The sequence below is a fragment of the Rattus norvegicus genome, chromosome 16 (assembly GCF_021556685.1).
Source record: "Rattus norvegicus strain SHRSP/BbbUtx chromosome 16, alternate assembly SHRSP_T2T, whole genome shotgun sequence".
NCBI classification, from domain to species: Eukaryota; Metazoa; Chordata; class Mammalia; order Rodentia; family Muridae; genus Rattus; species Rattus norvegicus.
Genome location: NC_141549.1, coordinates 9,651,544 through 9,666,794, shown reverse-complemented (window position 1 = coordinate 9,666,794; position 15,251 = coordinate 9,651,544). Strand labels below are relative to the sequence as shown.

At 39.1% G+C, this 15,251-nt stretch overlaps 1 protein-coding gene across 30 annotated transcripts in view; it reads left to right on the top strand.

Moving 5' to 3' along the window:
* Nucleotides 1-15,251, top strand: part of Shld2 (shieldin complex subunit 2) — a 99,542-nt gene that overhangs the window by 71,752 nt on the left and 12,539 nt on the right. For all 30 annotated transcript variants that reach the window (XR_015639499.1, XR_015639497.1, XR_015639498.1 and 27 more), the window contains 2 exon segments: nucleotides 11,722-11,916; nucleotides 12,057-12,191. Coding sequence is in view for 26 of the 30 variants with exons in the window: in XM_087588778.1 (XP_087444904.1) it covers nucleotides 11,722-11,916; nucleotides 12,057-12,191 (330 nt within the window). In the remaining 4 variants the exon portion in view is untranslated.

Below are 15,251 nucleotides of genomic sequence, written 5' to 3'. Positions count from 1 at the left end.
GGGGGCCCCAACCCCAAGTGACAGCTGTGTGTCTAGAAGAGAAGAAATAGATGGACTTTTGAGCGATAAAGCACAGAAAGTATTGCGGTTCACGGTTCATTTTCTTCCTAGGTGTCTGCAAAGCGGTAGTTCTTAACACTTAAAGAGTTTTCTCTTTGAGATACTGTAGTCCATGTCTACAGAAAAATGTAGGTGGGCAAAAATAAGAAAAGGAAAAAAAAAGTCTACATCCTTCTACTGACTTCTGAGGCTTACCCGTGTAATTTGTGGGCCTCTGCATCTTTGAGATAATTAAAGGTCTAGTTGGGTACATAGTCAGACTAATGTAGTTTGAATCACTTTCTATCATTGCTGAGAAAAGTACGGTTTTGGTGACCATTGCATACCATGAGCATTTCTCTCAGTGCTGACGACTGCTCTGTTGCATGCGTGAACTGTTGCTTGTTTAATTTTTCCCTTGTCGAAGAACATTTGAGTTATTTCTCATTTGAGGTTTTTAAGAGTATAGATTTTTGTGTGAACATAAATGTTCATATCTGTGGCACAGACTTCTAGAGTGCAATTTCTTGGTTGTATTCCAAATACATATATAATTTTATAAGAAATTACCAGCTGGGTCATGATGGCATACCCCTTTAATCCTAGCACTTAGGAGGGAAAGGCAGGCAGATCTCTGAGTTCAAGGCCAGCCTGGCCTACAGAGCAAGTTCCAGGATAGCCAGGGCTGCACAGAGCAACCCTATCTGAAACAAACAAACAAACAAACAAACAAACCAACCACACATCACCACCAACAACAAAAAGAAGTCACTAAACTATTTTCCATTCTGGCAATGCTACTTTAAAGTCTCTGCCTAGGCTGGAGTATAGCACACTGATACAGGGCCTGCCTGTTCTGTGTAAGGCTTTGTGTTTGATCTCTAGCACCTCAAAATACACAAGTAAATGAATAAATAAGTCATGTGGAGTATCACACGCTTGAAAATATAGCTACTTGGGAAGCTGATAAAGAATATGATAAAGTTGAGGCCACAGCCTAGGCAATGATGTTTAACAAAAATTGGAGACTATGGGGTTGGTCCCCAGCACTGCAAAATAAGTGAAAGATATAATTACTTAGTGGGAATATATTATAACTTTAAATGCATATTTTAGGGCTGGAGAGATGGCTCAGCGGTTAAGAGCCCCGACTGCTCTTCCAGAGGTCATGAGTTCAATTCCCAGCAACCACATGGTGGCTCACAACCATCTGGAAAGAGATCCGATGCCCTCTTCTGGTGTATCTGAAGACAGCTACAGTGTACTTATATATAATAAATAAATAAATCTTTAAAAAAAAAACTTTAAATGCATATTTTAGAATATCTGTAAGGAAAATTATCATTTTAGAGGACATTTCTCGTTTCTTTTTTTTTGTTGTTCTTTTTTTCGGAGCTGGGGACCGAACCCAGGGCCTTGCGCCTCCTAGGCAAGCGCCCTACCACTGAGCTAAATCCCCAACCCCCTGTAAGGAAAATTATATGAGATATCTATTCCACAGTAGGGTGAGTGTAATAAAGCTAGAACTAAACATTTGAACGGTTTTTACTATAAAGAAACAAGAAATTTATGTGAAGAGAGGTGTGTCTAACTTGATTTAAACATTATGGTATGTTTATTTATTGAAGCATTACATAGCATCACATTAATTTGTATAATTTTTATGTTTATCAAAAGTAAATTTTAGTAAATAACTACAGTCAAGTTCTATCATGGTAGAGCACTGTCCTATAGCACACGTATCACCATGGATTTGATCCCAACTCCACAGAAGTAATATAGGATTCATACCAGCAATACCTGTCACAATTTATCTTTTTCCATGTCAACTTTTACCATCATCCTATTTTTTAAAATGCTTAATCCATTCTAAGAGATGTTCTGAGTAATAAATTCTAAGGAAGTCTTTGAGAAGCCATTTCCCTAATGGCACAAGACAGCTCTATTGTACAAAACATAATTAAAGAGACAGAAGTTCGGGGCTGGGGATTTAGCTCAGTGGTAGAGTGCTTACCTAGGAAGCGCAAGGCCCTGGGTTCGGTCCCCAGCTCCGAAAAAAAGAACCAAAAAAAAAAAAAAAAAAAAAAAAGAGACAGAAGTTCTAATTAACGTACTTAATAGATTAGGTCTGTATGTAAACAAGGTCACATAGAGCAAGCTATATCTTCAGACACATTAATTCCCTAATAGGTTGTCAAAAGCCCAGTGACTTTCATCAAGGAGGAGTGTAAATCTGTGCTAACAAAAGTGCTATAAAACTAGAGATCATTAGCAACAACAGAAAACAGCATTAAAAAAAAGTTTTGAAACTTTTACACGAAATTTGGATTTAAAGAATGATATAAAATTTGCAGAAGTAATGACTGTGTTATTTATTAGAACACAGAAGATGTGCTTAAAGCTGCTACCAGACTAATATTTCTTAGTCAAACCCTTCTACCAATAAAAATGAAAGAATAAAAATAAAGTTTGAAACTCAGAAAATTTGCAAAACTACTAAGTAAGCCATAGAAACCAAAAAATATAAAATCATAACATTAATCAGAAGTCAATAAGAATAAAACTGTAACAGTGAATATAAAACATGTTGGCTTATTTTTATAATATATATATATATATATATATATACACATACATACATACATACATACATACATACATATGTACATACAGACGTACAAACATACACACACATTTCAATGTTTGGACAGAATTATATATCCTGGAGCTTTCTCTTCTCTATTGCTATGGTCACAAACGGGTCAGCAGAACTGTGAACCATTGCTGGACTGCCCTTCGTGAACCTCAGCCTGAGCTAAAAACCAGTCTTAGAAAATTCATATTGTCCTAAGGCCATTGGCACTGGGTAAGCCAATTGACTACTAGACATGACATGTTTGGGAGAATTATTAACCTCTCCATACCACGGCTCTTTATGTGTAACATGAGGGTGAGTTTGTGGTAACCAAATGAGTTAGCACTTACTAGGTAGCTAAGATATTGTAAGGTATATAAATAAGTGCTCAATGAATGTCAAAAAAAAAGAATAAAATTATAAAACAATATAAGGAATCAGAGTTCACTCTCCATCCCTTCACCCCTAAGACAGCATCTTTCTGTGTAACCCTGACTGTCCTGCAGTATATTAATACTGTGCTTGTAAAACAAATACCTATTTATAAGATCCACTTATATCCTTTTATTGTTACTATTAATAAAATAATAAAGTCAGAAAGTTTATTATATGATTATGTAAAATGTTCACATTGTAGGGCAAAGAGTGAGGAATATAAAGGAACTTTATATATTTGTAACTATTTTTATAAATTTAGCATTAATTCAAAGCATAAAAGCCTGGAGTGTTAGCATACACCTTTAATCCCAGCACTTGGGAGGGAGAGAGGGGCAGAGTTTGAGACCAGCCTGATTTACATGGTGAGTGGAAGAATAGCCAGGGCTCCACAGAAGGACTCTGTCTCAAGAAATAAAAGCATATATGTGTTTATGTGTTCATGTGGAGGCTAGAGGGCAACCCTGGGTGATGTCCTCAGAAATGCTGTACACCTTCTTTGACACATGGTTTCTTACCAGTTAGGCTAGACTGGCTGACTAGCAGGCATTAGAGTTCCTTCTGTGTCTTGTCTCCCCAGCCCTGGAATCACAAGCATATGCTACGTGCCTGGGGTTTTAATGTGTTTACTGGGAACTGGACTCAGGTCTTCATGCTCATGAGGAAAGCACTTGGCCAATTGAGCTAGCTCCCTAGCCTACAAACAGAACATTTTTAAAAGTCACTTATGATCATGTCAGTACGTGTAAAGAAATCTTTTGATGAAATTCAATATCCATTATTAGAAACAGGAGGAAATTTCTCTTTATGTCATAAAGAGTCTTCATAAAACCTGTTTTAGCCAGTATTCTATTGGTGTGATAAGACTATGACCACTTCAACTCTTACAAAGGAAAGCATTTAATTGGGGCTGGCTTATAGTTTCAGAGGCTTAGTCCATTGTCGTCATGGTAGGAACATGGCATGCAGGCAGACATGGTGCTGGAGAAGGAGCTGAGAGTCGTATAGCCAGGTCCAGAGGAAGAGAGAGCCTCTGGTTTGGCTTGGCCGTATGAGCCAGTCCATCCCCAGTGATCCACTTCCTTTAATACAGCTACATTTACCCAACAAGGCTATACTTCCTAATTCTTCTAAGTAGTGCCAGTCCCCGATGACTATGCATTCAGATACATGGGTTTATGGGGACATTCTTATTCAGGCCACCACAAAACCCAAGGGGGAAATCATCAAAATTGAAAATACAATAGAAATTTGTTTTTTAAGATTTGGCCATTAAACTAGGATGCTACTATTATCACTCTTACCATCTTAGAGAGTGGGATAAAGTACAGAAAAGATATATAAAATTAGAAAGAATAAAATAAAACATTATTTATAAATGATATGGTAGCTTATATTAAGACTTCTTCAAAAATTATGAGAAATGATGAGAGAGTTTAGCATGGTAGCTGGATATAAAATAAACACGAAAATCAGTTGGATTTCTGACATTCAGCACCTTATAATAAAAGAATTAACTTTATAAAATTAATACGGTATCAGCATATAGTAATAACTAACAGTGTATTCACTATTCAGTAGTGTATTGTTTGATCTTCAAGAATTTGTATGTATTCTAAGGTTTCTTTTTCTTCTTAGCTTTCCTTCTATTGTGATCATGTATACGACAAGGAGTGGTTGAAATTGTCCTGTACCTCTTAATACTTGGTTTGGTTCTAATATGTGGTCTCTTTTAGAAAAAGTTCCGTGAGCTCAGAAGAATGTATATTCTGTAGTGTTTAGATAGAATATCCTATGGATGTCTGTTAAATCCATTTGATCTGTGATGCCATTTAATTCAGATAGTTCTGTGTCTCTGTTGCCTCTCTGTCTCTCTGTCTCTGTCTGTCTCTCTGTCTCTGTCTCTCTCTCTCTGTCTCTGTCTCTGTCTCTCTCTCTCTGTGTGTGTGTGTGTGTGTGTGTGTGTGTGTGTTCGAGTGACCTGCCATCTGGTGAGAGTAAGATATTGAAGTCACTAGTATGCTGGAGTTAATTGGCTTCACATCTAGTATTATTTGTTCTATGAAATTAGGTGTACCTGTGTTCACATCTATGTTTAGAATTGAAATGTCCCTTACATGGATTGTTCCCTTAATCAGTTTGAGGTCGCCTTCATTGCTCTTGGCTAGTTTTGAAGTCTTTGTCAGTTATTTGAACAGTTACATCTGCTTGTTTCCACGCTCTGTTTGCTTGGGATTCCTTTTCCTTCCAGTCACTCCATGGCACGGCTCTCACCTGTGGGTCATGACCCCCAGAGACCTTTGGGAAACACAGATATTTATAGTACAATTCAGAACAGTAAAAAACTTACAGTTGTGAAGTAGCAATAATATTTTAATGGTTAGTGGTCAGCACAACATGAAGAACTGTATTAAAGAGAGACAGCATTGAGAAGGTCAAGAACCGCTGCTCTAGGATATTGCCTGTCTTTTTATGGCGAGGTCTATTTATTGGAGGCAACAAATAGATGTATCCTGCTGGCCTAGTTTCATTTCTTTTGCTGTGATAAAATATCCTGACAAGCAACTTTGGGGAGAAAAGATTTATTTTAGCTCATAACTCAAGTTTACTGTTTATTGTAGTAGGAGGTTAAGGTGGCAGAAACTTAAAGCATCTAATTAAATCTTTCCACAGTCAGAAGCAGAGAGAAATGAACGCATGCACGCTTGCTAGTCAGCGTTTCCCCACTTTCATGCAGTGCTGCCCACACTGGGTTCCCTTCCCACATCAACCCGGCCAGGGCAGCCCTCCAGACGGGCCAGCAAGTTGAAGGTTAAAACCACACCCCGTCCTTTAATCTGTTCTGCTACTCAGTGCCCTGACTGGGGATTGTAACCATTTGCATAGTGACAAGTGTTAGCCCTGCCACGTTTACTCACTGTGGAGGTTGGTGTCTTCCTGCCCTCTCTGCTCACTCTTAGTCAAGCAGAGTTTGTTCTTCCCTGTGGCTTTATTGTTGCGTGTGTCTTTTTCCTCACTTCAAATAATTCCTTCAAGTGTCTTTTGTGGCGCTGGCTTAGTGGTCGTCAATCCCCTTAGCTTGGATTTATTGTGAGCTTTTCTTCATCCTCCATTACAATGTGTGTCTGTGAGGATACAGTAGAAACGCACCATTTCTTCTAAAGTTTCTGTTGAGAAATCTGCAATTATTTCAATGGGCTCATCTTTATACGTGACTTTGTACTTTTTCTGGCTGCTTTCAATATACTTCCTTTGTTCCATATATAGTAGTTCAATTAGGATACGATGAGGGAAGTTCTTTGCTGATCTTCTCTGTTTAATGTTCTAAATGCCTCGTGTTTGGATTGTCATCTTCTCCTATAATTGAGAGTCTTTTTTTGTTTTTTGCTATGATTTGGTTGAAATGAATGAATGAAAGCTTGAGAATGAAAGCTTTCTTTTCCAATGCCCATAAATCTTAGGTCGGTCTTTTTTAAAGTCCCAATGGCTTGAGAGTGCCATCCTTGCCCTTTTTTTTTTTTTTTTTTAGGATTTATTTATTTATTTCATGTATATGAGTACACTGTAGCTGTCTTCAGACACACCAGAAGAGGACATCAGATCTCATTACAGATGGTTGTGAGCCACCATGTGGTTGCTGGGATTTGAACTCAGGACCTCTGGAAGAGCAGTCAGTGCTCTTAACCGCTGAGCCACCTCTCCAGGTCCCATTCTTGGCTTCTTATTAGTTTATCTCTGTCTTTTTGGAATATTCAAATTTTTCCACTTTACATTTAATCTTATTTGGCCCTCTATTTGATCTTTTCTATTGGTGAGACTTACAACAATGAGTTTTTAATTTAACGTACTATGTTTTCGATTCCAGTATTTCAGTTTGCTTTTCCTCAGTAGTTCTCAATGGTTCTGTTTATGGGATCCTCTTTTCTATCTAGTATGAGGTTCTTTATTTCATTCAGTTCTCTCTTTTTCTCTCTCATTCGTATTGTTTTAAAATTCATTCAGGAATGATGTTTTAAACATGCGCTTTTGACTTCTTGGGGTTCACTCTCACTGGAGGATGTTACTTGAGAACCAGTGACTTTTGGAGGAGTTATGCTGCATCATATATATATTTCTATTATTGCATTGGGTTTGTGCATCTGGCTTTATTTCATTTCTTGGATTCGTTGTTTTTATTTGTTGTGTTTTTAAAAGAGAGTGCTGTCAGTGTTTAAGTGGAGCCTGGCTATGGTGTAGCTGAGGTGTCAGTGGGCAGACCATTGTGGATTTGGTCACAGAACCTGCTTACCCCTCCCTCCTCAAGGCCCTGGGGTCAGGATGTATATGCTGTTCTTGCCTAGGCCGTTTTCCTGGGCTGAGGTGGGCTCTCAGATCCTGGTCCTGTCAGTAGGTTGTCCTTCACAGGTCAGGCTGGAAATGCTGGTCATGCCTCTAGGTAGTCCTTTAGGAGTCCTGCTGAGAAGGTGAGCCCATTACCAGGCTGTCATCTCTGTTGTTAGGATAGTTCTTGAAACCTCTGTCTGTTACCCTGCAGGCTCTGTATCTGACTGGAACTGAGCTACTAAAGTTTTCTTTTTCTTTTCTTTTTTTAAAGACTTATTTTCTGTGTTATGAATGTTTTATCTACATGTATGTTTGCATATTTCATGTGTAAAGTGCCCATTGAGGCTGGAAAAGGGCATAGGGTTCCCCGGAACTGGAGTTGCAGACTGCTGTGAGCTGCCATGAAGGTGCTAGAATTGAACATGGGTTCTTTGGAAGAGCATCCAGTTCTCCTAACCACTGAACCATTCTTCTGCTCAGGATTCAGAATCTGGTTCCATGACATTTGCTCTCAGTGTCCCAGGAGTGTGACTCACTGAGGGTCTCAAGCACTAAGCAGTTGAAACTTCAAAGACGTCTGACACTCTGCTAGGACAGAGGCTGTTCCTGGGACGTATGTTCTTCCTCTGCTGCTGTCCTGTATAATCTTTGTTCCCTTCCTCCCCCTTCTTTTCTTTTTAAAATATCTGTTACTGAGAGCACAGTATTTTCCGAGGCCTTTTGTCTTGTGAGTGACTCCAATGTGAGGAGGAGATCCCTAGGCCACACTAACCCTTCTGGGACGGACTGTGTATTTTTTTTCCTTGCTGCCGTGCTAGAGATTTTCAGCCACCATGCATCTTTTCTCACAGCTGCTGTTCAGCTTTCTCCAGTTTATTCCCTGGAGATTCTAGCCAACTGTTTTCTAGGTAGTTCCTTCTCTCTGTCTCTTTTCAGGAACGTTTCTCTCTTTTCATAACTCCCCTCCCTTCTCCCCCCTCCTCCTGCCTTCTATCCCTCCTGACCATTTATGGTTCTAGGGATAGAGCCCAGTGCCACCCAAGTGCTAGGTAAACAATTTACTGAGAGTCAGCCTTGTCCTCAGTTTACATTCTGTGCTGAGTGTGCTATTTTTTTTTTACATTTTATTTATTTATTTTTTTTATTAACTTGAGTATTTCTTATATACATTTCGAGTGTTATTCCCTTTCCCGGTATCCGGGCAAACATCCCCCTCCCCCCTCCCCTTCCTTATGGGTGTTCCCCTCCCAACCCTCCCCCCATTGCCGCCCTCCCCCCACCAGTCTAGTTCACTGGGGGTTTCAGTCTTAGCAGGACCCAGGGCTTCCCCTTCCACTGGTGATCTTACTAGGATATTCATTGCTACCTATGAGGTCAGAGTCCAGGGTCAGTCCATGTATAGTCTTTAGGTAGTGGCTTAGTCCCTGGAAGCTCTGGTTGCTTGGCATTTCTAGGTCAATCATTAACTCTTTCTGTGTTGAGATTGTGGTGATGTGGTTTTTCTCTGTCTCCTTAGCACCTGTCACGTAGTAGATGCTCCTCTGGTGAGTGAATAAATACTTAGGTGTTAGTGTAGCAGATGGAGTGGATGCAGATGACCTTGTTAATGGGAGAAAGAACGAAGAAGGGCAGATTAGTCTATAAACTCGTGATTTCTAAGAAAACCAATCAAATTTAGCCATAAGTCTGTCATATATATGAACATATCTTCCTTTCCTTCAGAAGAATTTGAATTTGATTAGCAGACCTTATTAATCCATTCTCTTAAACATTGATTGATTGATTGATTCATTCAGTGGGGGTGGGGTACCTGTGTGGAATTCAGAAGAGTTTGTGGGAGTTTGAGTTAGGATTCAGACCATCAGGTTTTTAGAAGACTCCTTTGACTGCTGAGCACCTTTCAATCCGTGCTTCTAAGTATGCATATTTGATTGTATGTAAGTTGTAACGGTCGTCTCAGTAATTTAAAACAGGGTCTGGAGAATTGGCTCAGTGGCTAGAAGTGTATTTTGCACAGAGGTTCTGGTTATGAGTCCCAGCAGCCATATGGTGGCTTACAGCCATGTATAGATCCAGTTCCAGGGTATCTGACACACACTGCAGGTACCAAGAATGCATGAGGTACAGAGTAAAACAGTCACATGCATAAAATAATCAAAAAAATTTAAAAAACCATTTAAAGGTGAAGATAAAATCATTAAGTGGTATTACAACTGAATAATTAAGTGGCTGTTTTTACAGTTAAAAGAAGTATTACTATTAACACATGCTTAAATGAGAATTAGGGAGTCTTGTGCACGTGTGGTTGCTGTGCTGTGCAGAACTTGGTTGGGAACAGGAGTGTGACGACTTGACTTGATAGCACCTTGAAAGTGATAAGGACAGCAGCCTAAACTAGCGATGGGTGTAGGGCAGGTTCAGGAGAGTCTGTTAAGTGGCTGGTAGGCTATTGCAGAAGTGATTTGCTAAGGAGCTTGTTGATGAAGAACTGTTGTCAGGTTAGCTGGGAAAGATGGGGTCAAATTAGACTCTAGAGATTGGGAGCCCACCAGACAGTTTCTGGAGCATAGAAGAGTAAAAAATAATAGAAACTCTGGGCCTAATTATAGATTGGAACAGTATTAATTTCCTAGAGATGGCAAGTTTCTATTGTCTAACGGTATCAACCTTTATTTTTTGGTGTAAACTAAGTCAAGAATAAGCTACATATTATATAGAAATAAAGTAATGGTTCATATATATTTATATATTACAACATAAAACATAGTTCAAAGAAAACATTTTGTGGGATGGAGAGATGGCCGACTGCTCTTCCAGAGGTCCTGAGTTCAATTCCCAGCAACCACATAGTGGCTCACAACCATCTGTAATGGGATCTGAAGCCTTCTTCTGGTGTGTCTGAAGACAGCTAAAGTGTACTCATGTAAATAAAATAAATAAATCTTTTTAAAAAAGAAAGAAAACATTGTGCATGCATAGTGTGACAAAACTTGTGAAAAGAGGCAGTGTCTGCAGATACTGACTGATTGGATTTTCAAAACTGTGATGCTGGAGAGATGACTCAACTGTTATAGGCTAGGCTCATAACCAAAATATAAGATTTTAAGTACTGTGAAGACATTGGAACATTGCAAGTCTAAAGACTAATTACTTATTTGGGGCTAGTTTTAGCCCTCTAGAGTAGCCATTTCCTGAGCACGTCATCAGATAGCATCCTGTCTTACAGAAAAGCTTCCCCCATCTTGCTGTACCTGCTTTTCCAAGATAGCCAGCAATGTATCTATCTTATCGTTATTTTTTGATTTATTTATTTTATGTGTATGGGTGTTTTGCCTACACACACACACACACACACACACACACACACACACACACTCATGCACGCACTCATGCACACACCATATGCCTGAGGAGGTCAGAATAGGGCACTGAGCCCTCAAGAACTGAAGTTATGGATAGTTGAGAGCCACCATGTGGGTTCTGGGAACTTACCTAGGTCCTTTACAGAGCAACCAGTACTCTTAACCACTGAGCCATTTCTCCTGCCCCACAACCAATGTATTTTAAAATTGCCTTGATTTATGACTTTCTTTTGTGAAACTGTAAAACTTCGTGAAACTGCTTCTGTGTTGGAACATGGAATTTGAGATCTTGGTTCTTTTTTTTTTTTTTGGTTCTTTTTTTTTTTTTTCGGAGCTGGGGACCGAACCCAGGGCCTTGCGCTTCCTAGGTAAGCGCTCTACCACTGAGCTAAATCCCCAGCCCCGGAATTTGAGATCTTAAATCTGTGTTCTTGGAACATTACTCAAAGATGGCTTCCTAACTAACTTTACTCTCTTTAAGATGAGAGCTGTTGTCTTAGTCAGTGTTCTGTTGCTGTGAAGAGACATCATGACCATGGCAACTCTTACAAAATGAAGCATTCAGCTGGGGCCAGCTTACAGTTTCAGAGTCCATTGTCCTCATAGTGGGGAGCATGGGGCCACACAGGCAGACAAGGTGCTGCAGAAGGAGCTGAGAGTTCCACATCCAGATCAGGATACAGCAGCAGGAAGGGCTTTTGAAGCTGCAAAGCCACCTTCAGTGACACACTTCCTCCAACAAGCCCACACCTTCTGATCCTTGTCAAGTAGTGCCACTCCCTGATGTCTGAGAATTCAAATATATGAATCTGTGAGCCTATGGGGCATTCTTATTCAAACCACCACAGCTGTGGTTTTTCATTTATGATTACCAACAAAATATGATGTCATCTTTAGTCTCTGTTTTTATGTTTTTTGCTTCCTTAGATTCCAATATAATTGCCAATGTTATACTTCAGGATTTACTGACATATGTGTCTTCAAAACATTCCTATCTCAAAGATCTGCCTCAGAGGCAGCCTCAGAAAATCAACACCGTAAAGTTTGTGGAATTGGAGCAGTTGCAGCCTGATACATTAGTCCATGCAGTGCTCAGAGTAGTGAACATCACTGTATTGACAGGTAAGTATTTTGAGTCTCTTTAATTTTAGCTTATAAATACTATTGTACAAGACCATCTTAGTATATCAGTTGGTTACCACGATGTATTTACCATGGGATACTGTGTAATACCAAGTAGAATGTTTCTTTTCCTTTTCTAGAGGCATTATATAGTTACAGAGGACAAAAGCAAAGAAAGGTTGTGTTAACGGTGGAACAGGCTCAAGGTCAACATTACCTGCTTGTATTATGGGGTCCTGGAGCAGCCTGGCATACTCAACTTCAAAGGAAAAAAGGTAAACACACTGAAAAAAGCACATAACCTATTTATATCTCGGTAAATGATTAATGTTTATCTGTCCGTAGTGCAGAGACTCTGAAGAGAGTATAGCATTTGAAATAATAATGATTGAATGCTCCTCTGAAAATTGCTCTTGCTATAATTTTAAAGCAATTTAGTTATCTAGTTATCTAGAAGCTCTTTGTAATTAATGATGACAAAAGAAAGGCTTGAATGTGTTCATGCTTACTACATGAGGACATTAACAACAACAGTCTCTCCTTCAAACAGTGTTCTTTTTCACATTGTTATGTGTGTGTATGTGTGTGTGTGCACGCGTGTGTGTGTGTGTGTGCGCGTGTGTGTATGTGCGTGTGTGTATGTATGTGGGTGTGTGTGTATGTACGTGTGTGTGTACATGTGTGTGTATGTGTGTGTGCGTGCGTATGTGTGTGTGTATGTACGTGTGTGTATGTATGTGTGTGTGCGTGTGTGCGTGTGTGTGTGTGTGTGTGTGTGTGTGTGTGTGTGTGTGTGAGTGCCTCAGGAGTTCAGGAAAGGGCACTGGCTTCCCTGGAGCTGGAGTTACAGCTCTGTGCGTGTTGGAACATGGTCATTTGTAGGAGCAGCACACGCCTGTAATTGCTGAGCCATTTCTAACCCCTCAGAGAGGGTCTTTAAAACTTTTATTCTAGAAAGGGATCTGTAGGGTTTTTGTTTGTTTTTTGTTTTTTTTTTCTCAGATAGAGTGTTCTTATAAATTCCTTTCTGTTAGAAGACTGATGTTATAGGGATACATTAAGTCTTTCAAGTCACATTTCCTATCGGATTAATTACTATGTTCTGGATTTTATTACAGTTCAAAATGTGAACTCTTGGTCACTGTAGAATGCTTGCTCTAAAAATACAGCCCAGTAGTATGCATGTTTTTTAAAAGCACAAGTTAATAATTTATGGTACATTAAATTAGAAGGGATATTTCAATGAATTAGTACAGTATCTTTCTACTGCTGTGAAATTCTGATTTTAACATAGAGAGATGTTTTAATCAGTGTTTTTTTTTAGTTACTTTACTCTGCAAAATAATGTAGACATTGATCAAATGATTCATTATTTCAGACTTGGATAAGTTAATGTTGCATCCAGACTTCTGCCCAAGTGCTTATCTGTAGGTAGGATCTGTCACATTGTCTCTTAATCATTAATAGCCCCTAACTAGGATTTGAGATAAGTCTGACTTTTATGTTATGATCAAATAGTGACAGATGTTTGTCCAGTTGTGAAATTTGACAAACATGTATTGATGACAGACATGATCACTGACCATTCTATGTTAGCTGTGAACACGAGTCCAGTGCATGCTAAACGAAATGTAGGTCAGAGGTGGAGTTGTAGGGGAACACATTGCTCTTTCCTTTTTTTTTTTTTTTTTTTTTTTTTAGGAGCTGGGGACCGAACCCAGGGCCTTGCGCTTGCTAGGCAAGCGCTCTACCACTGAGCTAAATCCCCAACCCCCACATTGCTCTTTCCTTAATGTGACTATTTCTTTAGAGTTAAGATTATGTGGTAGTAGAAGAGAATTTATTAATATATCTAGATAATTCTATGACTTTTAGTTAATATTGAAAGCATGTACACAGGAATTCTGATATAAATTGTTTTTGCTGAGTTCACTAATTAAGCCCAAATTTTTATATATCCTCATTATTTTAAAGTTTTAACATCTGCTTTAATACCTCAAGACAATTCCTTTTAATAGAGAAATTTCAGTTTTGAAGGATCATTTAAGTGATCGAACTTCCAGAAACTGTTAGCCTTCTTGTTTGTTCCTTTAGCAGTTCTTGAGGCTATGTCCATGTCAGCCTCTGTAGTAGGCACTGGCTTTTGCATACTTAAGGATAACAGACCTAGCTTATATAATCATTTCTGATTATATGGAATTGATGCTTTGGGGAAGAATAGGAAGAAATCCCCAAATTTCATTTCTTTGAAATATGTCTTATTAGCAGGTATGCAGCAGGCATTGATCGTGGCTTAGGTTCTAGTGGAGGTACGCCAGCAACATAAATCATATTTCTGGAGAGTAATTGTAAATTCACCACTGGGAGGTAGAGGCACAGGGTCAGGGTCAATGCTATCTTTGGATACGTGGGTATTTTGAGGCCAGCTTGAGCTACATGAGACCCTGTTACAAACAAACAAAAGCATAATTAGGTGACCGTAAAATAATTTATACAGAATCAAATGTCATTTTCATGCAGTTATTTTAAAATACAGTTTATCGTTTCGAATGCATCACAAGTTAAGATAAAGTGCTTTCCTAGCACAGCTAATTAAGCAGAGCAATGCATATAATCCCAGCTTATATTTGGATGATTTGGATGATTATGTATTATCCAGTCAGTCATGTCTACCTTTGTAGTCCGATTATATGCTAAATCCACAATTCAAATACGGATTTAAATTGGTTAAAAACTTTTCTAATATAACTTCAAGTTTGCCACAAGCAATAGTTTACTGATGAAACAATTTAGCTGTCTTATTTACCTAACTTCCCCGGAACCACGATAACAAACCCGTGTTTGCACACAGTAGCCCCTATTCTGGTAACCTCCGTAAGGACTGACAGGGACTAGCCCAGGCTGCCTCCACTCATTTCCTGATCTTGACTTCCTGAGCCACCTGCTTTCACTCTCACGAGGCCGCACTGCAGTGTGCACCACCACGCAGTTTATGCAGTGTCTCACGCACACTGTACACTGCACACTGCACACTGCACACTCTGCCAACAGCCCAACATTTCCGACTTTTAAGCAATAGCAGTATAGACTTTCTGGTCAATAATTGTGTGTGTGTGTATGTACATACATATTTGTATATTCAACTTTAAAATTACACTAAAGTAAAAGGATATTTCTCTACAAGTTTTCCCAATAATCAGCTATTAGACTGTTGGCAGAGGACCTGGTTCAGTTCCCAGCACCCACCTAATATCTAATGATGCTGTCTGCATAGACTGGCTGAGTTACTTGTCAATTCTGAATAAAAACAAAACAACGAAAGTTAGTTCTTAATG